Raw genomic sequence first — 27,963 nt, forward strand, 5'->3', positions numbered from 1 at the left:
TTTAGTAGAGACAGGGTTTCACCATGTTGGTCAGGCTGGGCTCGAACTCCTGACCTCGGGTATCCACCTGCCTCGGCCTCCCAAAGTGCTGGGATTACAGGCATGAGCCACTGCACCCGGCCTCTTTATACATTATGTAAATAATATTTAATCCACATTATCACAAATTCTAGATTTACAGCCTTAACGAGGCTTTACTGATATTTACATTTAAAGTCTTCTATTTAAGTATCACCTGTTTTAAAGCCAATATATTCTGTTATAAAAAAGCCTGCCTATATAGTTACATAACTCCAGAATTTAAAATTCGAAAAAACTGCTGATGCTTTTCCAGAAATACACTAAAACTGTTTGTGATGCAAAGTAGAATACAATATAAGGCAGGCTTGATTTTTGTTCACTCAAGAAAACATTACTGAAGGAACCCTTTTATATGGTGGTCTTTGTTGCCATCTTATTAATTAGCGCATCTTAATAGGAACAAGGAGATCTGATTTTTGTTTAGTAGCTGGTGTTCAGATGATCATACTCAGTAAAAATCTTTCAAATATAACAAATCTGTTTTCTCAGATTGAGGAAATTCCTTTTTTAACTCTGTTTTCCCATTTTGCAGCATTGATAAGCTCCAGATTCCCTTTTGTAGAAACTCAGAGTCTTAAGGAATGCATTCTTTTGTCTTTTTAAAATCTTTGCTCCTTTTGTCTTTTCCAACAGCTTTCCTGCCTATCTGAGTGGTAATTTAGGAATGTCTTAGACATTTGACAACTATTTTGATAAGGCCACCAGGTGTGGTTAACCAGGTGTGTGCTGCCCTCTGATGGTGTATTTGGGTAAATGCAATGGATGTAAAAACCACTCTGGATTCCTTACGTCTTACGTTGCCAGGGAGGTATAATGAAAATCTTCTAAAGCAGAGTAGTGGCCTCTGTGGAATAGCGATCCTTAGAATTAGAGTAACTAGAGTATTAAAATGGTTTACATCTTTTAAAAATATCTCATATATTTGACTTTTTTTGCCAATACAGTCACAGATTATTCATTCAAAATATAATTTATGATAAAATTCAGACAGCAGGTGATCAGAACCACAGTGTACTCCCTTAATGAAATGCTAGAGAGGTGGTAGACATTCTTCTTATTTGTAGTGAATGTCACTTTTTCCTTCATTAGAAGTAACATCATCACTGGCTAATATTTATTTTTTATTTTATTTTATTTTTGAGACAAGAGTTTTGCTCTTGTTGCCCAGGCTGGAGTGCAATGGCACAATCTTGGCTCACTGCAATCTCTGCCTCCTGGGTTCATGCGATTCTCCTGCCTCAGCCTCCCCAGTAGCTGGGATTACAAGTGTGCGCCACCACGCCCAGCCAATTGTTTGTATTTTTAGTAGAGACGGGGTTTCACCGTGTTAACCAGGCTGGTCTCTAACTCCTGACTTCGGGTGATCCACCCACCTTGGCCTCCCAGAGTGCAGGGATTACAGGTGTGAGCCACTGCACTCGGCCTATTTATTTAGTTTTTGAGACAGGATGTCATGCTGTTGCCTAGGTGGCTATCATAGCTCACTTCAGCATCCAATGCCTGGCCTCAAGTGATTCTCCTGCCTCAGCCTCTTGAGTAGCTGGGACTACAGGCACACAGCACCACACCCTGCTACTTTTTTAAATTTTTGTAGAGAGAGGGTCTAGCTATTTCACCTAGGCTGGTCTTGAACTCCTGGCCTTAAGCAGTCTTCCTGCCTCGGCCTCCCAAGATGTGGGGATTGTAGGTGTGAGCACTGCTCCTAGCCAAGCTAATGATTATTATTTTGCATTTGTTATTTATAAGCACTTAGCTACGTGTTATCCTTAAAGAATAAAAAACAAATTTCATAGATAAAATGGCGATAGACTGAAAAAATTAAACTAAAATGCAGCTACATTGCTCTGACTCAATTGTCTTCTAAATCCCTCTTCTCAGGTCTACAGCCCTCCAGCTGTGTCAACTGTAGCCTGGCTGAGCCACAGATGTGTCTTAGCACGTACTTTGTAAAATGAAGGAGGTAGGTTGGGAGGCTGAGGAAGTCCCTTGTAGCTCTGAGATGCTGCAGGCTCTGAGTGATCTCCCCTGCTCCGTCTAGGATCTATTCTGCTAGGCTCACTCTTGAAGGAACCTAGGCCAAATCTCGTTGCTTTGGGGGGCATAAAAGATGACAACTACGTGCATGAAGGAGCAGGCATTGTAGAACCCACAAAGCCATTGCTGTTGTTTGGCCACCAGGGTTTGTCTAAACCATTCAACAGTCAAGTTACTAAACTTCTATTTTGTGTCAGAAACTGTGTTAGGCAGCAGGGGGGAAAAGGTGAACAGAGAAAATGTGGTCTCTGCTTTATCAAGGAAGATAAGCATATTTAATAAGCAACTACACTGAAGTGTTATGATGGTGATGATGGTGGTGATGGTGATGTTGATGATGACAGCATCTAGTACTTATTTATTGCTTACGATATCTCAGGCACTGTATAGGCACTTAATATACACGCTCTTCTATAACCCTGTTTTATTAATCTCACTTCACGTATAAGGAAAGGGGAACTTAGGTTAAGTAACTTGACAAACTCCACTAGGAGGTAGAGGTGCAATTTGAATCCAGGATTATATGGTCTAAGGGCTGAGCTGAACTTGCAGAAGTATCACTGTATTGCCTCCTATGATAGGCAAAGTGTAGGGTGTTACAGGACCTCACAGTGGAAGTTAATTAAATTAAATTAAACTGAATCTAACTAACCAAACATAACTAAATCTAACTAACCAAACATAACTGAATCTAAGGGGTTAGGGAATGCTTCCTGGAGGTCGTGATATCTAGGCTGACATCTAACATAATGAGTTAGTCAAATAACTTCTTTGTAACTACACACTTTTTATGGTCTTTAGTAACAGTAGTAAGACTTCATCATAAAATTAAAGTGTTTATTTGAAATGATCAGAATGGAATTAGAAAATGCTGTACGTTTATACGATAAGGCCACAGGCTTGGGAAATGTCATAGCATACACAGGAGATTATTGATGTATTTTTTTTAGAGGCAAGGCCTTGCTATGTCGCCCAGGCTGTAATGCAGTGAGTTCAAGCAATCCTCCTGCCTCAGTCTCCTGAGTAGACAGGACTACAAGTGTGTACACTGTGCCTGGCTCAAGAGATTACTAATGCCTCCAGGGCAGGGATGAATATGGAATATTATAGCTCAAAGCATCTATAGGTCTGTCTCGATATGCACAAGAAGAGTACCCTTGTATGACATTCCTCCATAAACAAGGGCCTCAAGTAGAAGGGAAGATAGAAAAGAAAGGGAGAAATAAGAGAGGAAAATATTTGCTGAATCAACATGATGTAATCTTTCCTATAAACTTTACATTTGTTATCTGTTTTAAGAGACAGGGTCTCTTAAAGCCTGGTCTTGAACTCCTGGGCTCATGTGATGCTCCCACTTCAGCCTCTAAAATAGCTGGGTTGACAGGCTCGCACTATTCCTACATTGAAGAAAATAAGTGTTTTTGATAATATGGGAGAATATCATAGTCTCGCATATTTTTTTTCTGTAACTTCTTTTTAAAATCTCTCCCGCTAGAAAGGAACACAGAGGTTGCCATCACAGTAGGTGCTCCACAAGCCTCCACTGATTAATCCGAGATCACCATGTGTATTAACTTGCCCAAGGTCACACAGTGAGCAAGTGGCAGAACAAGGATTTAAATTTAGCCTTTTTAATGCTAGGGCCTCTTTTCTATTCACTCCTCTGGATGCTTCTCAAATTGACACCAGCTACCTCTAGAAAATATCAGGATCGTAGAGTCAAAGAAACAGAAGGAACTTTCCCAGAGATTTGAGATACTGATTTTAAGTCAACCAACACTCCCAAAAACACAAAGCAAAATGAAGGGTACAGGAATGAAGATAATATTCTGTTTTTAAAAAGAGGTGGCTGAAAATAATACATTTCATTGGCAGAGAGAGAAAGTTTTGCTGTGTGGCTTTCTCTCGGGCTTCTATTATTTATAAAATTTTCAATGCAATTTAGAAAACTAACCAATTTTCTTTTCTTTTCTTTGAGACAGACTTTTGCTCTTGTCGCCCAGGCTGGAGTGCAATGGTATGATCTCAGCTCACTGCAACCTCCGCCTCATGGGTTCAAGCGATTCTCCTGCCTCAGCCTCCCGAGTAGCTGGGATTACAGGCATGCACCACCATGCCTGGCTAATTTTTATAATTTTAGTAGAGATAGGGTATCGCCATGTTGGCCAGGCTGGTCTTGAACTCCTGACCTCAGGTGATCTGCCCGCCTCGGCCTCCCAAAGTGCTGGGATTACAGGCGTGAGCCACTGCGCCCAGCCAAACTACCCAATTTTCTAAAAGTCAATGCCTTAGGGAGTCCAGGGGCCCACTGGTGGCTGTTTGGGATGGGAAGGAGCAGTTCACGTAGGAGACAGGGAACACTTCTGTTTTGGCTCCACACCTGGCCCAGATGGCAGCAGTGGGCACTGGTGAAAGCCCATCTGTGGCGACCAAACCCAGCCAGGATGAGTAGTGAGGCTGCAGAGGTGGCTTCTTTGGGGCCCAAGTGCTCTAGGGCAGGCACAGCAGCAACTCTTGGTGGCAAACAGTCTCCTGTAGCATCGCTTGACTCCACCTCCTCGTCTTCCTGACTTGAGAACTAATGCATCCTACTTTTTCATGAGATCGTATTTTCCACACCACGTCTCTTTCCCTCATGACCATAAACAACCTCCGGATGCTCCGATGCTTCACATGTTCCCATGAAAACTATCTCTGTCCTCTGAGTTCTCCTCAGGCCAAGTATCCAAGTTCTTCCATTTTTTTCTTATCTTTCTTTCTTTTGTTTTTTTTGTTTTTTTTTTTTTTTTTGAGATGGAGTCTCGCTCTGTTGCCCAGGCTGGGGTGAAGTGACGTGATCTTGGCTCATTGCAAACTCCACTTCCGAGGTTCGAGTGACTCTTGTGTTTCAGCCTCCAGAGTAGCTGGGATTACAGGCATGCGCTGCCACGCCTGGCTAATTTTTGTATGTTTAGTAGAGATGGGGTTTCACCGTGGCTAGGCTGGTCTCGAACTCCTGGCCTCAAATGGTCTACCCGCCTCGGCCTCTGAAAGTGCTGGAATTATAGGTGTGAGCCATCAGGCCCAACCCCATTTCTTCCTTTTAAGACGTGATGTCAATTTCCCTCAATCTTCTCCTTGCTCTGTGACCTTGTTCCGGTTTGTGCACATCCTTCTAAAAATGAGGTGATAAGAAAGGAAATCATGTGTGGTAAGATATGCCCAGTGAAGAGTACAGTGGCACTGTCTTGTCTCATCTGAGACATCCCAGTCCTATTAAAACGGCAGAAACCTCGTGGCATTTTTGGGCAGCCACATCACACTGCTATTTCTATCGAGCTGGCTTTGTTTACAGAGAGTGCCATTAAGTCATTCTTCCTCCATCTTACAGTGCTTGGAATTTCAGCACAATATTTCATATCCATTTAAACTTTATGTTTAAAATACATGTGAAATATTTCACCTCTTCCTATCTGATGAATATTTTGGATCCTATTCTGTCATTTAGCATTTATTTCTCTCTTAAATCAGAAAATGTGAGAATCATGACCTCGATAGCTTTATGTAAGATTAGCAATTAATAATAAGGTCAGGCTAAGTGAAGACCATATTTCATAAATATAAGTCAATGAATTTGGACCTTTTGCACATATCATTCAATTAGTTATGAGTCTACACAATTATATTGTCCTCTAGAATTGATTTCTCTATTTGTCTCAAGAATATTAAAAAAAAAAATGCCTGGTTAGTTGCTTGCCCAAGTTCAGACACATTATTTTACCATTTCCCTGCTCTTATGAGATACAGAATGTGGATAGTCCAGTTCAAGTCATTCTTGATGAACTCACACTGGCTTTTAACAATCTCTATTCTATAGAGAGCATTTGTAACTCATCCATTTCCAGAAATTTGCCGAGGATGAGGCTCAAGTTTGTTGGTCTACAGTTTAGAGAAACTTTTCTTTTCCACTGTGTAAAAACTGTATTTCTACATTTCTTCTTCTGACATATATAGGTATTAATCCTCTTACTTAAATACTCTCTTTCTCCTTAGGCACCTCTTCCTCTGTCTTTCATAAGTTCATGATTTTTCAGTCTCTTTCCTTCAACAAGTGAGAAAAAAAGGGACGTGTGCTTTCTTCTTTTCCTTTCCTGTTTTGAAAATGGGCAACTCATATACTCATATTCTTTTTTTTTTTTTTTAGATGGAGGCTCGTTCTGTCGCCCAGGCTGGAGTGCAGTGGTGTGATCTCGGCTCACTGCAAGCTGCCCCTCCCGGGTTCACGTCATTCTCCTGCATCAGCCTCCCAACTAGCTGGGACTATAGGCGCCCACCACCACGCCCGGCTAATTTTTTGTATTTTTAGTAGAGACGGGGTTTTCACCGTGTTAGCCAGGATGGTCTTGATCCCCTGACCTCGTGATCCGCCCGCCTCGGCCTCCCAAAGGGCTGGGATTACAGGCGTAAGGCATTGCGCCCGGCCCACATACTCATATCCTTAAAAATAGGCAGGAGAAATGGAAGTTGATGATATAAGGAACACACACGCCTCTTGATGAGACTCTTAGTTATTATCTTTGCTAACTTGGTGTATTCTTTCCAAGACTGTTTATAAAAAAGGTTTAATGAATTTCTTTGAACAATTGCTATCATAGAACATTTGCTGCTATTATCTATTTGAAAGTAAATAGATTTAAATAGATACCACTGCTATGGTTTGAATATCCCCTCCAAACTTCATGTTGACACTTAATCTCCAATGTGGCAGTATTGAAAGGTGGAACTTTTTAAGAGGTGATTGGATCATAAAGGTCTGCTCTCATGAATGGATTAATCCATTCATGGATTAATGGATTCATGGGTTAATGGATTCATGGGTTATGATGGGAGTGGAATTGGTGGCTTTATAAGAGGAAGACAGACCTGACTTAGCATGTTCAGCCCCCTTGCCATGTGATGCCCTGCACCACTTTGGGCCTCTGCAGAGTCCCCACCAGCAAGAAGGCTCTCACCGTGACCTTGGACTTCTCAGCCTTCATAACTGCAAATGACAAATTCCTTTTCTTTATAAATCATCCAGTTTCAAGTATTCTGTTATAAGCAACAGAAAATGGACTAAGACAACCACTTTAGACCAAAAATATTATAAACTTGGAGTAAACAGTCAATATTCATTAAAGACCTTTCAATAAGAACAGATGATTAACAGTTAGCGGAAAAGCAAGAACACTTAATTTTGAAACCTGTTAAGTAGGAAATTGACAGAGTTATAGATTGTCCTAAAATTAACACTCCGTGGTTAATGATCAAAGCACAGAGACATCCTCTTTTAGTCCTTATGGGAGGGAAAAGTGTATCTCTCTTTCTTCTTTCTGCAAACCTGGCCATGTTCTTCCAAACTATTCATTAATAGGGATTTTAGGCAATGACAAAAAAGGAAGAGCAGGCAGAAGAAATGTAGAAGAAAGAAGGATGAGAAATAGTGGTAATATGTAATGCTTATAAAAAGTGCTATATATATATTTGCAGACAATTTGCATGCAAAAGCTCTTGAATCGTTGTAAAAACTCTATGAGATACATTTTATTTTTGTTTAGAAATGAGAAACTAAGTTTATGCAAGGTCACTTTCTGTATTACTTTTTTTTTTGAGATGGAGTCTCACTCTGTCGCCAGGCTGGAGTGCAGTGGCGCAATCTCGGCTCACTGCAACCTCCGCCTCCTGGGTTCAAGTGATTCTCCTGCCTCAGCCTCCCGAGTAGCTGGGACTACAGGCGCCCGCCACGCCCACTTAACTTTTGTATTTTTAGTATTTTTAGAGACAGGGTTTTGCCAGGTTGCCCAGGATGGCTCCATCTCTTGACCTCATGATCCGCCTGCCTCAGCCTCCCAAAGTGCTGGGATTACAGGCGTGAGCCATGATGCCCGGCTAATTTTTGTATTTTTAGTAGAGACAGGGTTTCACTATATTGGCCAGGCTGGTCTCGAACTCCTGACCTCGTGATCCGCCCGCCTCAGCCTCCCAAAGTGCTGGGATTACAGGCGTGAGCCATGATGCCCGGCTAATTTTTGTATTTTTAGTAGAGACAGGGTTTCACTATATTGGCCAGGCTGGTCTCGAACTCCTGACCTCGTGATCCGCCCGCCTCAGCCTCCCAAAGTGCTGGGATTACAGGCGTGAGCCACCGCACCTGGCCTCTGTATGGCTTTTATAATGAACAAAAGCTTTTTAGTGCCTAGAAAACTCAAGTGAGGCCAGGCACGGTGGCTCATGCCTGTAATCCTAGCACTTTGGGAAACTGAGGCTGGCAGATAGCTTCAGTTCAGGAGTTCAAGACCAGCCTAGCCAACGTGGTGAAAACTCATCTCTACTAAAATAACAAAAATTAGCTGGGCATGGTAGTGCGTGCCTGTAGTCCCAGCTACTTGGGAAGCTGAGCTACGAGAACTGCTTGAACCCAGGAGGTGGAGGTTGCAGTGAGCCGAGATCACACCACTGCACTCCAGCCTGAGCGACAGAGCGAGACTCTGTCTCAAAAACAAAAAAACAAACAAACAAAACTCAACTAAGATATTGGTAGTCATAATCCCCATTTTACAGATTAGAACACTGAGGATCAGAAGGGTTAAGTGATTTTCTTAGGGCCCATCGAGAGAGTGGCAGAGTGAGAACTTGTGCCCAGGTTTCTGACTGTCCACCCACGCCCTTTCAGTGGAATGGCCCATGATGTTATAGACTGAATTGTGTTCCCCTAATTTCATATATTGAAGCCCTAACTCTCAGAACCTTAGAATGCAACTGTATTTGAAGACAGGACCTTTATAAGAGGTGATTAAATTAAAGTGACACTGTTAGAGTTGGCCCTAATCCAATCTGATTGGTGTCCTTGTAAAGAAGAGAGGATTAATACATACAGAGAGACACCAGGGATGCAGTGCACAGAGATGCGAGGACAGTGAGAAGGTGGCCTTCTGCAATCCAAGGAGGGAGACCTCAGGAGAAAACAGACCTGCGGACACCTTGATTTTGAACTTCGGGCCTCCAGAACTGTGAGAAAATAAACTTCTGTTGTTTAAGGCATCCAGTCTGCGGTCATTTGTGATGGAAGCCGCAGCAGACTAACACAGCCTTTGATACTTGCTCCAAAATAGAAGCAGTTAGTGCTCCTTCTTACTCTGCCGAGAGTACTTTTTCAGTCTAAATAAACCAAGAACAGCCCAAATTCTCTCAAATTATTCAAAACTAAGCAATCCAAGAGTTGAATTAAAAAGTTTTAATTCAAGGAAACTCAAAGTGAAAAAGATATATACAAAAGGCAGGAAGAACAAATTAAGAAGGATAATCTGGGGCTGGGCATGGTGGCTCATGCCTGTAATCCCAGCACTTTAGGAGGCCAAGGCGGGCGGACCACCTGAGGTCAGGAGTTTGGCCAACACGGTGAAACTCCATTTCCACTAAAAATACAAAAATTAGCCGGGCGTGGTGGCATGTGGCTGTAATCCCAGCTACTCGGGAGGCTGAGGCAGGAGAATTGCTTGAACCCGAGAGGTGGAGGTTGCAATGAGCCGAGATCGCGCCATCACACTCCAGCTTGGGCAACAAGAGCGAAACTCCGTCAAAAAAAAAAAAAAAAAAGAATCTGCATTCGAATTTAGCAGATTCCTTCTTAGCAAAAGCACTGTAGATAGAAGTGTGAAAGTGGTCAAAACAGTGGTACTGGGGAAAACTACACTGACAGGAGTGGAATGTGAGGAGCTGTGTTAGTGGAAAATATAAATGTCCATATACTGTGCACTGACGTGGAGATAGAAAAGCTGCACAGTTATAAAAGTCTCCCACACCCAGGAATTCTGATAATAGCACAAAGGTGCTCTCCATAATCAGTTACTAACACACTTAGATGCACTGGAGTCTTAAGTGAGGGTACATCACAATAATTTCCTTGCGTTTGCCTACGATGCTTCTGCAGCCATTTCCTATGGCCTCTCAGCTTTCTTCTTTCGTTTTTTTGAGATGGAGTCTCACTCTTGTCACCCAGGCTGGAGTGCAGTAGTGTGCTCTCGGCTCACTGCAACCTCTGCCTCCCGGGTTCAGGCGATCCTCCCACCCCAGCCTCCCCAGTGCCACTACACCCAGCTTATTTTTTTTAACTTTTTGTGGAGACAGGGTTTTGCCATGTTGCCAAGGCTGCTCTTGAACTCCTGTGCTCAAACGATCTGCTCACCTCAGCCTCCCAAAGCGCTGCTATTACAGGCATGAGCCACCGTGCCCGGCCCTCTTTATTCTCTGTTCTCTCTCCTCTGTGCTCCTCAGTTCTTCTCCATTTCAGCATGAAATTTAGAGTCCATCAGAAAGACCTCTGTCTCTGTTAGATTCCAGCTCCAACAACCAGTAGCTAGTGACACTGAAGTAGCTAGTGACACTGAAGCTAGGGACACTGAAGAAGTGACTTAACTGTTCTGAGCCTCAGTTTTTCTATCTGTTAAGTGAGAACATGAAATACCAATCTTGCAGGATTCACGTGAAGATCAGGGGAGAGAATGTTTGTGAACGCCTGCAGCCCTGAGACCATCGATTAGACACGATGGACAAAGGAGAGGGAGGAGTTGAATGCCCTTAAGGTTTTCAGCTTCAAGGAACAAAGTAAATGCTATTAACAACAAGGAAATAAGAAAGGTCAAAATGGGTCATAGGAGAAATGCATTTCAACAAGCTGTTCCTCCTATCATTATATTCACCAGAAATGCTCTATCAGACTGTGCAAAGTCAAATTTCAGTCATTATTTCTGGCCACCCCAGAAGGAGGTGTCTGCTTCCTGCAAACTCCTTTAGCACTTCTCTCACCTCCTTCGGTATTTCTTTTTTTTTTTTTTTTTTTTTGAGACAGAGTCTTGCTCTGTCACTCAGGCCGGAGTGCAGTGGCGTGATCTCCATCTTGGCTCACTGCAATCTTCACCTCCCAGGTTCAAGTAATTCTTACGCCTCAGCCACCCGAGTAGCTGGGATTACACGTGCATGCTACCACACCTGGCTAATTTTTGCATTTTTAGTAGAGACGGAGATTCACCATGTTGCCCAGGCTGGTCTTGTATTCCTGAGGCAAGCGATCCGCCTGCCTCAGCCTCCCAAAATGCTGGGATTACAGGCATGAGCCACTGCGCCCAGCTTCTTTTGGCATTTCTTACAGACCTCTAGACCCCTGCTTCCCTTGCAGTGTATCTATTCTCCCTAGCCACACTATGCAGCTCCTTGACAGCAGGCAGGACTCTGCCTTCCAATTCTTCAATTCCCCACAACACTTTGCTGGGGAATTTATGTGGTGCAGGCCACCTCCCTTTAAAAAATCCTTGGATTTATTTATTAGTATCATCAATGTCATTGTTTAATTAATTCACTTGAAGGGAGAGTTTACAATTTAGACATTCCTGTCATTGTAACAACATCTTTCTAACAAAAGGAATAAGAATGGATAAATATTATCTGATAAAGATTTTAAGGTTAATTTAGTGTTATCAGATGATCAATTATTCTTCTCTGGTAACTGTAAGATTTTGATCTATAAATCTTGAAAATAATTTTTAAATTGCCATCATTTAAGATGTGCTAAATAACATAAACAGTAAATGATTCCTCACTAAATCTACAGAATGATTAATAATGTTAGTGAATTAACAGAAAGGTTAATGGAAAGAAGCATCAATATACATTCTCGTTGTAATAACAACTTGAACATTTAAACAGTCCTATGAATTCCTAAACAAATAAACTGAAAAACGCACATGTAGAGAATTTAGAAATAATAAGGAAAAACTGAGAAAGAAATATTATATATAAAAGAAGAAGTGCATGAGATAGAAACATTTGCATAAATATTAACAGTAGCTAGGAAAATAACTATTTTCAAAAATCTAATGATGAATTTAATGGTACACTGATATGAATAAAAATGGAGAGCTGTGAAGCACTGTCAGCATTTTATAATCAAACACATAGAGTTGGCTATCTCATCCCTTTTCACCAAACATATTACATCCCCTGTTAAAACATTAGTTATTCTAAAAGTACCCACAGACGATAGTGTAATTTCTGACTTCTCAGGTGAAATCTGCTAATTTATATCACCAAACACTTCAGACATATTTACATCAGTCTTTAACACAGCATAGTCCACTATAGCATATACTATTTTTTTTTTTTTTTTTTTTTTTTGAGACGGAGTCTTGCTCTGTCCCCCAGGCTGGAGTGCAGTGGCGCGATCTCGGCTCACTACAAGCTGTGCCTCCCGGGTTCACGCCATTCTCCTGCCTCAGCCTCCCGAGTAGCTGGGACTACAGGCGCCCGCCAACACGTCTGGCTAATTTTTTGTATTTTTTAGTAGAGACGGGGTTTCACCGTGTTAGCCAGGATGGTCTCGATCTCCTGACCTCGTGATCCGCCCGCCTCGGCCTCCCAAAGTGCTGGGATTACAGGCTTGAGCCACCGCGCCCGGCCAGCATATACTCTTGATAGAAACAATAATTCTTCGTTAAAAATTTCCAGAGAACAAAAAGAAGGAATTGTTGAAACACATCAAAAAATTTCAATATAGACCATGCAAAAATAAGACCTGGTGACAAATCTTAAAAAGCATCTGGCTCCTCCTTCATATAAATGACAACTGCATATAGTTCATCACACTTCAGTGACAAGCATGAAAGTCGTCTTCAACAATGTAGAATGACAGCATGCCTTGCTACGTAGAGAGGGAGCATTTTTAGATTTTTCAGTGGTTATAGATTTGACAAAACCTTTCACCCATCTTCCCATTTGCTGTCCTGACGAATATCAGATGACTAGCTTATAAAACAAAGCAATATTCATGCAAAAATCTATTTTTATTTCAAATCTTGCAAAAGAGAAATATAAAAGTGCCCTGCAGTACAGTCAGCTTTCTGTTTCTGAACAACTTACAGTTAAACCATGAGCATGTGTGTTATCAACAGCCTATGGTAGGAAAGACATGGAGGATAAATGGGGAGAGGGTAATTAAACACAGTGGCACCAAGAGGTAAAAGTACATTTTGCTGCCAGATTCTTACACCAAATAAAAACCTTTCAAAAAATAATCTTTTGTTTAGAAATGACCTTCTCAAGAGCAACGCCAGCTGGCACAGAGTTAACTCAAGGTGGTACGATAGTCTGTTCTTGTTAAGCAAAGTCAATAACCGCATATATCTAATGAAGGCCAGCTGTACCTTTGAAATGTCAGAATTGATACATCATCAAAAGGAAACAAAAGAGAAATAGGTTAAACTACAACCAAGAATCCACTAAAAAGATCAATTATAAAAATAGATCCCAAACAAGAAAAACATATGAGACACCACTCAATGAAATGTGTTTGATCTTCTTGTTTACTATTTTCTTCATTTCTTTTAATCATTAAAAAAATTACACTAGAAAATATTCTGAGAGGTTCAGGGCATCTTCTTCTGTAAATCAATGGATCTGAAAATTATAGACTTTCACCAATATCAGTTGTCTCTTGGCTTTTTTTTTCATTTTTAAGAAAATAGGAAATACTTCTTATTACATGTAATCCACATTTTTGGTGGGAGAAACAATTCAGTTACCTCAAAACTAAACCAAGTGTTTCAAAATGCCTTGTCTTCACAAGCAAATTAAACTGTAAGTATAACTTGGTTAAAGGAAAAGCAAAATGTTTAAATACTAGATATCTTGAAAATCTAAGTTTACAGAAGATGCTTATTCATTTTCAAAGAAAAGAATAAGAATTTCCAATGACAACCTTCCTAATGTAAAAGTATTTGATTCACAGAAATTTAATTGAAGCAGAGCTACTCAGGAAAAAATCTATTAAGAAAGATAAGATTCACCTACAGGTTTATAGCCAACTTACCTCTTTTTGCTTTTGATGTCAAGTAGTGCATAAAAAGAGAAAAAAATTTATGTTTAACTGATTCTAATGTCAATACATAATGGCTTATTCCATAAATACCTACTCAGAGTAAAGGACCTCAGAACTAGTCTTTTCAAAGATCCTATGGTTAGAGGTGAAGCTTGGCCAGAAGCAAACGGTAGCCCTTCCTACTTTAAATTTCTTTCTTTTCTTCTTTTTATTTTTTAGACACAGGGTCTTGTTCTGTCACCCAGGCTGGAGTGCAGTGGCACGATCTCGGCTCACTGCAGCCTCTAATTCCCCGGCTCAAGTGATCCTCCCATCTCAGCCTCCTGAGTAGCTGGGATCACGGGTGTGCGTCACATCCCTGGCTTCTATTCTAAATGTACAATTTCAGTTCTTGTGATCCAAACTGATCACAGACTAATTTTCTCTTTGTAGTAAGACAATCTGAAGTGCAATGAAGAACTGGGAGGCAAGGTTCAGTTTAGAGCAAAAGAATGGACTAGATGACCAGCATCAGAGCAGCAAAAAAGACCTTAAGATGAGGCACTGTGTCTCCTTAAACTAAAACACAAAACAAACCAAAAAAACAGCAATTTTTTTTTTTTTTTGAGACGGAGTCTTACTCTGTCGCCAGGCTGGAGTGCAGTGGCACAATCTCAGCTCACTGCAACCTCCGCTTCCTCGATTCAAGTGATTCTCCTGCCTCAGCCTCCCGAGTAGCTGGGATTACAGGCATGTGTCACCATGTTGGCCAGAATGGTCTCCATCTCTTGACCTTGTGATCCACCCGCCTCAGCCTCCCAAAGTGCTGGGATTACAGACATGAGCCACCATGACCAGCCAAAAACACCAATTTTTATATCCACTAAGAATAACTTTTTTTTTTTTTGAGACAGAGTCTTGCTCTGTCACCCAGGCTAGAATGCAGTGACGCAATCTCGGCTCACTGCAACCTCCACCTCCTAGGTTCAAGCGATTGTCCTGCCTCAGCCTCCTAAGTAGCTGGGATTACAGGCACCCACCACTGTGCCCCGCTAATTTTTGTATTTTTAGTAGAGATGGGGTTTCACCGCCTTGGCCAGGCTGGTCTCAAACTCCTGACCTTGTGATCCACCTGCCTCGGCCTCCCAAAATGCTGGAATTACAGGTGTGAGCCACTGCGTCTGGACAACTTTTTTTTTTTTTTTGAGACGGAGTCTCGCTCCGTAGTCCAGGCTGGAGTGCAGTGGCACGATCTTGGCTCACTGCAACCTCTGCCTCGCGCGTCCTGGTTCAAGTAATTCTCCTGCCTCAGCCTCCTGAGTAGCTGGGATTACAGGAGTGCACCACCATGCCCAGCTAATTTTTGTATTTTTAGTAGAGACGGGGTTTCACCATATTGGCCAGGCTGGTCTTGAACTCCTGACCTTGTGATCCACCTGCCTCGGACTCCCAAAGTGCTGGGATTACAGGCATGAGCCACCATGCCTGGCCAAAAATAACTTTAGTTAAAATGACAGTCCTGCTCTAGATCATTATTCTGCAAAATAAATGTATGTATTTTCATATAAGTTTTAAATGCAAATTTTTCTTTACTTTTTTTTTTTGAGACAGAGTCTTGCTCTGTTGCCCAGGCTGAAGTGCAGTGGGTGCCATCTTGGCTCACTGCAGCCTCCACCTCCCAGGTTCAAGCGAATTCTCCTGCCTCAGCCTCCTGAGTAGCTGAAATTACAGGCGTGCGCCACCATGCCCAGCTAATTTTTGTATTTTTAGTAGAGACAGGGTTTCACCATGTTGGTCAGGCTGCTCTCGAACTTCTGACCTCAAGCGATCCGCCCACCTTGGCTTCCCAAAGTGCTGGGATTACAAGCGTGAGCCACCGCCCCTGGCCACAAAATTTTCAGGTTATAGAAGTTGTTGTTTTTTTTTTTTAAGTAATTATTTTAAGAATAACAATCTAGTCTAGTCCTGAGAACCATCACTGACTAATTCAATCACACAAGAGGGCCGGCTCCAGAAGCAGTCCCTCAGAAGATCTCATCTGTGGACTGGGCACACTGAAGTGACATAAATAATCTATATGCCAAAAAAGAAAAAGAAAATCTCTGGGATCCAGTAATGACTAAAGTTAAAATAAACTTGGCTATTGCATGTACAGTTCACAAAAAACTTTAAATTTGTGTTATGGAGAGTATATCAATGACTATTATTGGCTGAGAGGTGACAAAGGACAATGAGTTTACTCATTCTATGGCATCTTTATGACTTTACACTTTTTGAAGAAAACAAAGAATGGAATAGTCAACCATTTTGAGCTGTGCTTTTCCTTTTTCCTCTTGTACCTTTCAGGTAAAATACACTGGGGAAACTGCCAGGAAAACTGAATAAGATCAATAGATGACGAAAGAGATGGGTGTGTGGAGGACAGAACACAGAGTTATGCAAGAGGAATCCCTGAGGGTGGCAGCAATGCTTCCCTGCTCTGTAATGAGTGTGGTGCACTAGGAATCTTTGCTGGTGGATGAGCTATGTAAGTTTAATTACTAGGTCACTTTAAGTAGTCTAGGTATAAGTGCTATGCAACTGTATTTTCACTATCATTTCTTTCTTTCTTTTTATTTATTTATTTAGGCACTGTCACCCAGGCTAGAGTGCAGTGGTGCAATCACAGCTCACTGCAGCCCCCACCTCCTGGGCTCAAGCAATTCTCCCACCTCAGCCTCCCCTGAAACTACAGGCACACACCATCATGCCTGGCTAATTTTTGTATTTTTTGTAGAGACAGGGTTTCACCATGTTGCCCAGGCTGGTCTCAAACTCCTGGGCTCAAGTGATCCACCCACCTCGGCCTCCCAAAGTGCTGGGATTACAGGCGTGAGCCACCACGCCTGGCTCACTACATCATTTAAAATAAAGGAGTGGGAAGTAGCAAGCCTGGGCCTTCCATGAACATTCTAACTACACATCAGTTGAGCTATGCTCACAGCCAGAGCTCAGGCTGCCCCTGCCCAACTCCCTTAGAGTGCAGGAGAGCTGCTGAAGCCAGATTTCGTGTGTAGAAAGGTCAGTTTTCCTAACCGTTTACAATGCCTCAAAGGAGTTCAGGTGGCTGTCATGTTGATGGACATGCCAGAATTAAACCAGTGGCTTCCATATTCCATGTAACAGTATCTGTATACTTTTAGATATCGAATCCCGCCATTTTGACAGAGAAATCAAAGTGTTGGCCTGTTGTCAGAATTCAGCAGGAACTCAGGGACATCACTACTCCTTCCTGCCCTGTCTACTCAGTTCACAACACAGTCACTTTAAATCATCAGAAAAGTTTGTTTTATATATTAGATAATGGGAATTGCCCCCTTTTTTTTTTTGGAAAAAGCATTCCCTTTTCTTGGGGACTATACTATATGGTGCTGAGATATCATAACATTTATTTAGAAGCATAGATTTTACACAGTGACCTCCAGACCCAGTCATGGACAGAATAACTTGAATTCATAGCATCAGAGAGTCTCAGAGCTGGGAGATGCCCTTCCAGGATTTCTTCACTGGAGGCTCTCCTTTTACATTTATGAGGAGAAATGGACAGGGAAGTAGTTGGTTAACCTAGAGATTGGCTTCCCTGGGTACCTATTGGGACTTTCTCATAATATGTTTTCTTAGTATTCTTTGCAGATAGAAGTCCCTTTGCAAGGTACAGTTTGGATATACCATCTCAGATAATGCCTTATAATCACTGTTGTAATAGAGGTGGTTGTTATGTAGTTACAGTGGGGGCAAATAGTAGAATATAATAGACTGGTGCCAGCAGATTGGATTAAATAGGTATGAGTACAGCATAGAAGATACTGATGGCTCTCTTCCTCTGGACTACAACAAATGGCCCTAGCTGCCCACTAGAACTCTTCTTTGCTCGCAGAGCTTTGGGATATGAAGGCAAGGTAATATTACAGGTAGACTGTTCAGCACCCAACTCCCTGGCACAAAGGATACCAAAGAAACTGTGGATTTGGTGTTGTAGGCTAGTGATTGCCGGTTGGTGGAATACAGGCTATTCTCTGTCTTGAGGGTGGGCAGCACACACAGGTAGAAGGTGGTGAGATTAAAATGTATAATTGTTGTATTCTGGATTTAGACTAGTTTGTTATTACTGGGTGGAGGCTGGTCACTTCAGTGAGCCTGAGGCAGGATCCGTGATCTAGAAACGAACCCTAGAAATGTCTCTTTCAGCTCGAGTGTCTGCCTGCTGATATATATATATATATTTAGTGAGCTAGAAAGCATCATTTGGGGTTTGGGCAGAGTCAGGAGAGGCAGACAGTTATTGCCTGGAATGTCCTGGGCCTCATGTATATCTCAGCCCACCTGTTGCTCCCTGTTACTCCTCCGGAAACAGCCACCTTCTGGAGGCTGCTGTCCTCAGCAATGTATGGGTGGACTTAGGTGAACATAAGTATGAACTAATTACTCTTGCTCTTAAATATGTAACAATTAAGAATATCAAATAAGTACTTCTTCTTTCACTTTATGGATATATTAGAGAAAAATTGTAGTTTTTCTCCTAAGGATTAAAATAAGGAACTTTCAATTTCCATGGATTTAATAAAATTTTAACAAAATCTAAAAGACTTTAAAATTACATAATGATACTAAAATAGTCAATATGGATTGAAAAGTATGATCTAATATAATATACACATTCTTGCTACAGAGTTTTTCATATTGATCTCTTCAGTAATTAAAAAGTTCCATCCTTTCACCATAGCTTATTTCGCATACAATGCTCAGGTTTTGAATATGAAATCTTTTAAGGAAATGTAATTTCTGGATAGGAATACCTGACAGAGGAGAGACCAGTAAATAAAAAAATAAAACAAAATAAAAACACGAATAGGACCATGGTCATCAGGTGTTCTACTAAGTATTGCATTTTTGTTGAATGGGTCCAATTTGTAGCACGGAATGGTTTACTCAGTATTATCTTTATCTTCTCTCTTACTGTGGGAAGAAGGAAGGCACACGAAATAATCAACCTTGAAAGACTTTGATGTATTTTCAGTCTCTATATATGGTGTCAATAAATTCTGCTATTTAAAACTGGCAGGATGCATTTTAAACTTTTTTAAGGTGCTCTCTGCTTAAAATAAGAAACATGGGCTTTCACAACTTCATTACAGTAATTAAAAAAAAAGTCATTATACTGTTTTAAGAATGTTTAAGGAATATGTTTTGTTAGGATATACCTAAGTAATTAAGTTTTTATATTGACAAGGAGATCTAGTAACAAATAAGAGATGTATGAAAAGGGTATACAGGTACAAACTTTTTTTTTTTTTAATTGAGACAGAGTTTCGCTCTTGTTGCCCAGGCTAGAGTGCAATGGCGTGATCTCGGCTCACTGCAACCTCCATCTCCTGGGTTCAAGCGATTCTCCTGCCTCAGCCTCCCAAGTAGCTGGGATTACAGGCACACGCCACCATGCCCAGCTAATATTTGTATTTTTAGTAGAGACGGGGTTTCACCATGTTGGCCAGGATGGTCTCGATCTCTTGACCTTGTGATCTGCCCGCCTCAGCCTCCCCAAGTGCTGGGATTACAGGCATGAGCCACCACGCCTGGCTCAAACATTTAATATGTATCTATTTTAAAAAGCATTGCCACCAATCAGAGACAAAGCAGAATCGGCAAAATAGCACGTTTGGTCCGGTATTTCAGTTTAAAAGAAAAATGAGGGCCGGGCGCAGTGGCTCATGCCTGTAATCCCAGCACTTTGGGAGGCTGAGGCAGGAGGATCACCTGAGGTCAGGAATTCAAGACCAGCCTGACCAACATGGAGAAACCCTGACTCTACTAAAAATACAAAATTAGCCAGGCATGGTGGCACACACCTGTAATCCTAGCTAGTTGGGAGGCTGGGGCAGGAGAATTGCTTGAACCTGGGAGGCGGAGGTTGTGGTGAGGCAATATTGTGCCATTGCACTCCAGCCTGGGCAACAAGAGCGAGATTCTGTCTTAAAAAAAAGATAAGAAATAAAAACGAAATTCATGCCATCTTAAATTTTATTTTAAAATCAGTTGTTAGTTATTGAAATTTAGATTTCCGTGTGGAAATTCTATCTAGTTAAAACTATTGGTAAGAAGTTCTAGAACTGCACCGTCCAATACAGTAGCCCTTAACCAAATGAGGCTGTTGAGCATTTGAAATGTGGCTAGTTCAAATCAAGATATGCTGTAAGTGCATAATACTGAATTTCAAAGGCTGAATAAGAAAAACAGAACGTGTGTGTGTGTGTGTGTGTGTGTATTTTTTTTTTGACAGGGTCTCACTCTGTCACCCAGGCTGGAAAGAACTAGCACAATCTTGGCTCACTGCAACCTCTGCTTCCTGGGCTCAAGCGATCCCCACACCTTGGCCTCCTGAGTAGGTGGAACTACAGGCGTGCACCACCATGACTGGCTAATTTTTGTAGTTTTTGTAGAGACAGGGTTTCACCATGATGCCCAGGCTCGTCTCGAACTCTTAGCCTCAAGGGATCCACCCACCTCAGCCTCCCAAAGTGGAATTATAGGTGTTAGTCACCTATGAATTCCATGTTGAAATGATCACATTATGGATATAGCGTGTCAATTAAAATCTATTACTAAAATTAAGTTCACTTTTTTCTTATTATTTTATTTATTTTTTGAAACAGGGTCTTGCTCTGTCACCCAGCCTGGAGTGCAGTTGCACGATCATGGCTCACTGCAGCCTCAATCTCCTGGGCTCAAGCAACCCTCCCATCTCAGCCTCCTCAGTAGCTGAGACTACAGGCACAGCCACTATGCCCGAATAATCTTTTTATTTTTTGTAGAGACATGGTTTCGCCATGTTGCCCAGGCTGGTCTTGAACTCCTGGGCTCAAGTGATCCTCCATTTTGGCCTCCCAAAGTGCTGGGATTATAGGCATGAGCCATGGTGCCTGACTTCTTTTTACTTTTTCTAACACGACTACTAGACTACTAGAGAATTTAAATTTACATATATGGTTTATATCATATTTCTATTGAATAGTTCTGAACAGAAACATTCTTGCAGCTGTCATTTTATCATTTGGCAAGAAATATTTCTACTGTACACATAGACAATTCCAAGCTTTCTTAAAGAGCTCAAGCATGTCTTCCTTCCCCTTCATAACTTCTTCTGACTCAAAAGGAACAAAAAGATGAATGTATAGGAAAGAAGAACCCAGATATATCAAGTGAAAAAAAAACCGGCATGCATAACGTCTGTGGTCGTGCCAATGGTATTAACACATATGTAAAATGCATATGTTTTTATATATGTATATATTTATGTGCGTTTCCTTATATATGTATAGAATGTTTCTGGAAAAATACAAAAGGTTGGGTGGGCCCAGTTGTGGCAGAAATCTACCATCTACTGTATACCCTTTGTACTTTAAAATTTTTGAACCATTGAAAAATACACAGCAAGTATAAAAATGTATTTCTCTACATGTGGTTGACAATTTTGTGATAATATATTTTTTATTCTTTTTTTTTTTTTTTCTGAGACAGGGTCTCACTCTGTCACTAGTTGAGTGCAGTGGCTCACTGCAGCCTCGACCTCCCAGACTCAAGCAATCCTCCCGCCTTAGCCTCCTGAGCAGCTGGGACTATGAATACATGCCAGCACATCCAGCTAATTTTTAAATTTTAATGTAGAGACGAGGTCTCGCTATGTTACCCAGGCCAGTCTCGGACTCCTGGGCTCAAGCAATCCCCCTGCTTTGGCCTCCCGAAGTGCTGGGGTGGCAGGAATTAACATTTTTGATTTAACTTTTGTTTTGGCAGATTCCAAACTAAAGACAACATGTTCTGACATCAAGAAGTGCCCAGGCCTTCCCCTGCAGGGAAGAATTCTGTGGAAACTATGTTCAAAGAAAATACAAGCCTAAGAGATTACAGGTTTCAACAGACTACCCTTCACTCCTACCAGTTCAAGAATTGAATCCTGTGGAAAAAGAAAGTATAGTGATATGGGGAAGTGGAACACACATAAATAGAAAAGCCTCTATAGGAAAAAATATAATTTATAAAGTACAAAATACTGAGGTCATTAGTTCAAACAAGATTGACTGAGCTCCTTCCACATACAGAACATGGAAAGCGGTAAGAGCAGGTTGTGTGTGCACGGGACATGCTGGCTGATGAAATATATAACTGAATTGTAACTTGGGACATATTTAAACATTCCTATTCCTCACAGTTTTGATTCTGGTCTCCACTACCTCTCATCTGCATATTTTATGAGTCTCTGTACCTGCTTCTTTATGTTAGATGTTACCCACATCTAATCCATTCTCCACCTTGTCATCAGGGTGATTTTCTCAAATGAAAATCTGATCCTGTTCTTAAAACTGCTAGGCTGTGCCCGTGGTAAGGTCTGCTCTCACTAACCTGGCCCTCTGTCTTCAGGTCCCTGTCCACCTTTGCAGCCTTGCTTTCTATTACTTCCAAGTCCTGCACCAGGTTGTAGTATTGAGCTCATGGCACTGGGGCAAGTTGACCTACTTTCCTATAAGGTTCTTCTTATGACCCACACCTGCGCTGCCACCTTCTGCCTATTACGATATAGTCACCTTTCATGGCCAGCCTTGCATTTCTTCTGGAAGGATGTTCCTAACCATCCTAATTCCTTTATTTATTTCAAGAATATCTATTAACATCAGTACATATTTGTCTCCTACCTCCCCCACCAGACTATGAGTTTTATTTGAATATCATTGTATATCAAGAGCCAAGAAAAGTGCCTGACACATAGCAGATATTCACTAAATTTTATTAAATTCTGGTGAATGAGTAAATGGATTAATGAAATAAATGTGATTTGGGTACATGCTTAAGAACATAGGCTTTGCAATACATGAATCAAACAAATATCTACTTGTTTGAATGCAGTGAAACATAAAGGCAGTTTTTACTATGAACATGTCGGTGTGTATTGTTGACTATATATCTCAAGGGGTGATTATGTATCTAAGGCTAATACACTTCTGTAAGTTGCTTTAAAAATCAGTAAAATGCAAAATATCACAGAAACATTTTCAGACTTCAAAATAATACCATTCTCTTAAACTAGCTGAGTCATTGTGTCAGAGAAAGAGAGGAGGGAGGGATGGAAGGAGGGAGGAACAGAAGGAGGGAGGAGATTGAAATGAGAGGGAGAAGCAAGATATCTAAGAGGAAAAGCGTGACATGGGAAACACAGTGTGAAGAGCAAGCTGCTTAGGCTATTACTTCCAGATTGAGTTCAAGCTTGCTTCCCCAGGTTTGCCATTTCCTATTTATTATGTGTAAATGCTGCAGTCAGGTCTTTACTACAGAAATAACAACTCCTGCCTGTGAATTATATGGATTCCTTTTACATATTCTGACAGGCTGATTGCAATTATTGATTAAATGGTAAGATGATGAGGAGGAGAGGAAGAGGGGAAGGAGGAGGAGGAGAAGGATATAGGCCTAGGTAGTTAAGGAGTCAAGATAAAATGCTGGCTAAAAAATAGGCAACAATTTTGTGAAGACATACAATCTGCTGCCTAATTACAAACTCCTTGATGACAACAGGGTCCCTTTTGGGTCAAGGTCATCAAGGCTGATAGGCACTTCTCAGACCAGCTGGTAACTGAAACTGTGAAAACTAAGACGGGCATGTGGAAGGACACTGGAATTTGTGTGCCAGGATAAGGATAAAGTTAAGAACAAGAAAGTTAACAAGCACCATGGCCAGAAGCACTGGAACTGCAAGGGCTGAGGCTGCAGAAGCTGAGCCAGCCAGAGGGAAACACCAGAATTTTCCCTTAAAAGGTTGTACTAATGCAGCAAATCGATCAGTATAATGCATTAATCAATTAGTATAAAATATTCTACTAATGTTGAAAATCAATGCCCCACCCTATAGTTGATTCTCCAGAATGGAGAAATTGTGCATTTAAGGAGATGAGGTTTTCTGTTTACCATCTCATAGAAATAAAATCTATTTGAAAGTATCTCTTGTACAGAATAAATAACATTTTATGTTCTGTGTCTTAAATTTTTAAACGAGACATACCTCTCTCAATTCTTCAACTGAAGGATTAAAAACGAATTAAACTGATTTCATTTTTAGTTGAGGTAATTGCTTCAACGGTCCTCAATAGAAAAATAAAGCCCATATCTGCTTATTAGAATAATTAAAAATCATCGAAAAAGATGTACTATAAATATATTTTAGGCTGGGCGCTGTGGCTCACGCCTGTAATCTCAGCACTTTGGGAGGCCAAGACGGGCGGATCACGATCAGGAGATTGAGACCATCCTGGCTAATACTGTGAAACTCCATCTCTACTAAAAATACAAAAAATTAGCCGGGCGTGGTGACGGGCGCCTGTAGTCCCAGCTACTTGGGAGGCTGAGGCAGGAGAATGACATGAACCTGGGAGGCGGAGCTTGCAGTGAGCCAAGGTTGCGCCACTGCCCTCCAGCCTGGGTGACAGAGGAAGACTCCGTCTCAAAAAAAAAAAAAGAAAAAAAAACAAAAACAAACAAAAACAAATATACATATATAAGAAAACAATGCTTATCAAAAACATTCTGATTAATAGAGAATTTTCCTTTTAAAATGATTAATAGATATTGTTACTAGCTAGCAAATTTTATAATGGTTAAACTCATGAATTTAAAAATACTCATAAAATCTACTATTTCCCAGGGGCTTATGCTATTTCTTATATAGAACATAAGACTGGTATTATATGTCATATTTTCTCTTTCTTGGCTTAATGAAAAGATTTTATATAGTAAAAGCATCATAAAAATGTTTGATATGTCTTACCCTATATAGTTCAGCTGAGGGAAAATAACATATATGGGTAATAATGCAGATATTTGTAGAAGCTACAATTTATTTGGTGTGGATGGTCAGTCACTTTCTATAGTAATTCATTTAACTAGGACCTTTTAGAAAATGTTGCTAAGATTGATTTGATAGTAATTTATTAAGCGTTAATCTGGTTGATTCCACGATACATAATTAAAAATTCCTAAGGCTATAATAACAGCTTTACTTCCTTTCCTCTTTTATTATTTTAACTTTACATAAATGGTGAGAATTATAAAGGTTATCAATATGTTAAGCTGTCATTAGCATGATTTTCTGGTCTGGTGATTATTCTGAATTCCACATTCCTTATATCTCTAATCTTTTTTTTTTTTTTTTTTTTTTTGAGACAGTGTCTCACTGTGTCACCCAGGATGGAGTGTAGTGGTGTGATCTCGGTTCACTGAAACTTCCGCCTCCCTGGCTCAAGGGATCCCACCTTAGCCTCCTGAGTAGCTGGGACTACAGGTGCTCACTACCACACCTGGCTAATTTTTGTAGAGGCAGGGTTTCACCATGTTGCCAAGGCTGGTCTAAAACTCCTGAGCCCAAGCGATTCACCTGCCTTGGCCTCCCAAAGTGCTGGGATTACAGGTGTGAACCACTGCACCCGGCCTGGAATCTCATAAATAGTAATCATTTCTAAGGTCAATGGTATTTTCTGGTTATTCAAAACTAAAGAGTTTAAGACAATACATGGTGCTCTCATTCATGTATGCTAACTGACTTTAGAGTTGTAAGATGTGTACAGTGTGTATAAAGGAGCAGAAAGATTCCCAATGTGGGAAAAAGGGAAAGTGTTTTATGGGCTTTTAGTACATTGATATACCCTTCTTGATAGCAACATCAGAATGGAGCAAAAAACATAAAGATGTTCAACCTCTAACTGAGCGATCTCACTCTTGAGAAAAATTTAATAGATGAGAAGCTGAATGCATGAGGGTATTCCCAGCAGTGCTCTATAATATAACAAATAATGAAAAACTACCTCAGTGGACAAGAAGAGAAGTAGTGATTAATGTGGTAACAGCATCCGAAACAAAATCTATGATACAATAACTTTAACAAATAAAAACGAGACTAGATAACAACATGGAAAAGCTTGTGATATAATGTTCATGGTTTAAACAATGTAATGATAACAATATAAAATATATATTCATGTAAACAAAAACCAGTCACACAAAAATGAAAACAGTTATTGTTAACATTGATTATTCATTTTTAACCTTATTGAGATGTTATCTTTTTAATTAAACAGCAATAGGAGTTATTTATTAATCATACCAATTTCTTTTCTAAGTTCCAGTAGATAGTGCTACTAAATCCATCTGGAACACTAAAAAGAAGACTTGTGGGTTTTATCCGAGTTAGGTATCCTGATAAATCATTACCACTTTGGTGATTCACAGAATACTTCAAGGTACCTTCCAAGGAGGTCTAAAACAATAGGAAACCAGTTATGAAATTAAAAACACCAAGCAGTTTTTACTGTTTTTCTTCTTAGGTGTATATTTTGGCTATTACACCATTCCAACTCATTATCACTACCAATTTCCTCAAACACCTTTAGAACATGAAATGCACTATCAGTTTCTACACCACATCTTTTAATCCCAATCAGTAGGCTGATTCCATGAATCAGATAAGGAAAGTGTTAGAGATCCAAAGGCTGAGGTTTGCAAAAAGGAATTAAGGTAAAATGAAAAAATAAATTCTATTTCAACGGTGGCAAACTCAAAGACTACAGGAGGGGCCAGGAGAGAATAGAAATGAGGATAGCAGGCTGGGTATAAGTAATAAGGAGGAGTGGGGACTGTGGCAAAGTGCAAAGCTTGCCCTAACAGCAGCAGCCACTACAGAGCTCCAACAGGTGTTGACAGGCGTGAACACAGACCTAGGGCTGCCAGATATTCAGAATCTTCCAAAAGAGGCCGAAATGCTGATGCTCATATAAAATCTCTTGAATTTTTAACTGTCAATAACTAACTTAAATTAGTTTTAGTTTTTATTTTCTGGCAATAGTCAAATAACAGCTGCCTTTAAGCTTACATTGGTTTATGGGCTCCTTGTTTGCCACTTCTGCGCTACACTCACATGCAGGGATTCCTTAAAAGGATGATTTTTAAGCAAGAATAATTTTCTCTATTTGCCATATGTCACATTTTCAATTTAGGCCTCTTCATAGAACAAGTAAAAAGAATGAAAGGAAGGAAGGAAGAAAGAAAAATGCAAAATAGTGAAGCTAAGTGTGAGCATGTTGGTAAGCATTAACCAATGGGGGCTTGCAATCTACAAGAACCAAGAACATCATGCTAAGACCTAAATGTCCCTGAGGAGCAAAATCTTAGAGGGTTTTACTTTTATTCCCAATGTAATGATTGAGGAGACATTCTGAGTCACTACAAAAGGAAATCAGCCCAAAAGCCTTCTTATACATATGGCTCCCTTTATGGAAATTACATTTAAAAATGATAAGAGAGAACTGGCCAAATCTGACCAAGATGGACTCGCCATGAGCTACCAAACTGCAAATAGGATCCAAGTGTGTGTGCGCTGTGCTTGCTGCTAGTTTCCCTTTACCTATCCCATTCCTTCCAACTCTCATTTGCCATCTTTGGCTGTTAAATGGAAGTCTGTCATTCTAAGGAATATGAGTGAAGGAGGAAATGGGAAGCTAAGTGTAAGGAAGTTTTTACTTGACTTGTAGGAATTTACACACCATCAAAGGTAGACTCTGCAGTTGCGTGGGCCTGAGTGACTGGAAGGAAGGGGAGAGTCTATTCAACTAATCATTTGCATCACATGCACCCAAGGAAAAAATGTTTACCTGGTGGAGCCACGGTTAACCTTTTTTCCTTGCTGAGCCGGTGCCCTTGGATGAGTTCACTCATGGAAGGGGGGCCCTTCAGAAGAAATGATTCTGTGGAGGTGGGATCAGGGGGAACTCTTAATAAATTCTGTAGGTAGGAAGCCCCTGAAGTCCTGGGACGGCTCTGATCACAAAGGGAAGGTGAAAATTGTCTTGCAGGAGATCCAAGAAAAATACATATAGGAAACAAAAAAGGTTTACTTTAATTACCTTTCA

At 40.7% G+C, this 27,963-nt stretch overlaps 1 protein-coding gene across 20 annotated transcripts in view; it reads right to left on the reverse strand.

The window, feature by feature from the left end:
• Window positions 1–27,963, reverse strand: part of BICD1 (BICD cargo adaptor 1) — a 274,492-nt gene that overhangs the window by 16,919 nt on the left and 229,610 nt on the right. For 4 of the 20 annotated variants that reach the window (XM_055280123.2, XM_055280126.2, XM_055280137.2 and 1 more), the window contains one exon: window positions 27,706–27,899. The exons of 9 other annotated variants lie outside the window; for them this stretch is intronic. In XM_055280123.2, the coding sequence (XP_055136098.1) occupies window positions 27,706–27,899 (194 nt within the window). Of the gene's footprint in view, window positions 1–7,884; window positions 18,977–20,521; window positions 27,900–27,963 lie in introns of those variants that run through there. 7 more of the 20 variants (XM_055280130.2, XM_055280128.2, XM_055280125.2 and 4 more) reach the window with 6 other exon arrangements.

The sequence above is a fragment of the Symphalangus syndactylus genome, chromosome 5 (assembly GCF_028878055.3).
Source record: "Symphalangus syndactylus isolate Jambi chromosome 5, NHGRI_mSymSyn1-v2.1_pri, whole genome shotgun sequence".
In the NCBI taxonomy this organism is placed as follows: domain Eukaryota; kingdom Metazoa; phylum Chordata; class Mammalia; order Primates; family Hylobatidae; genus Symphalangus; species Symphalangus syndactylus.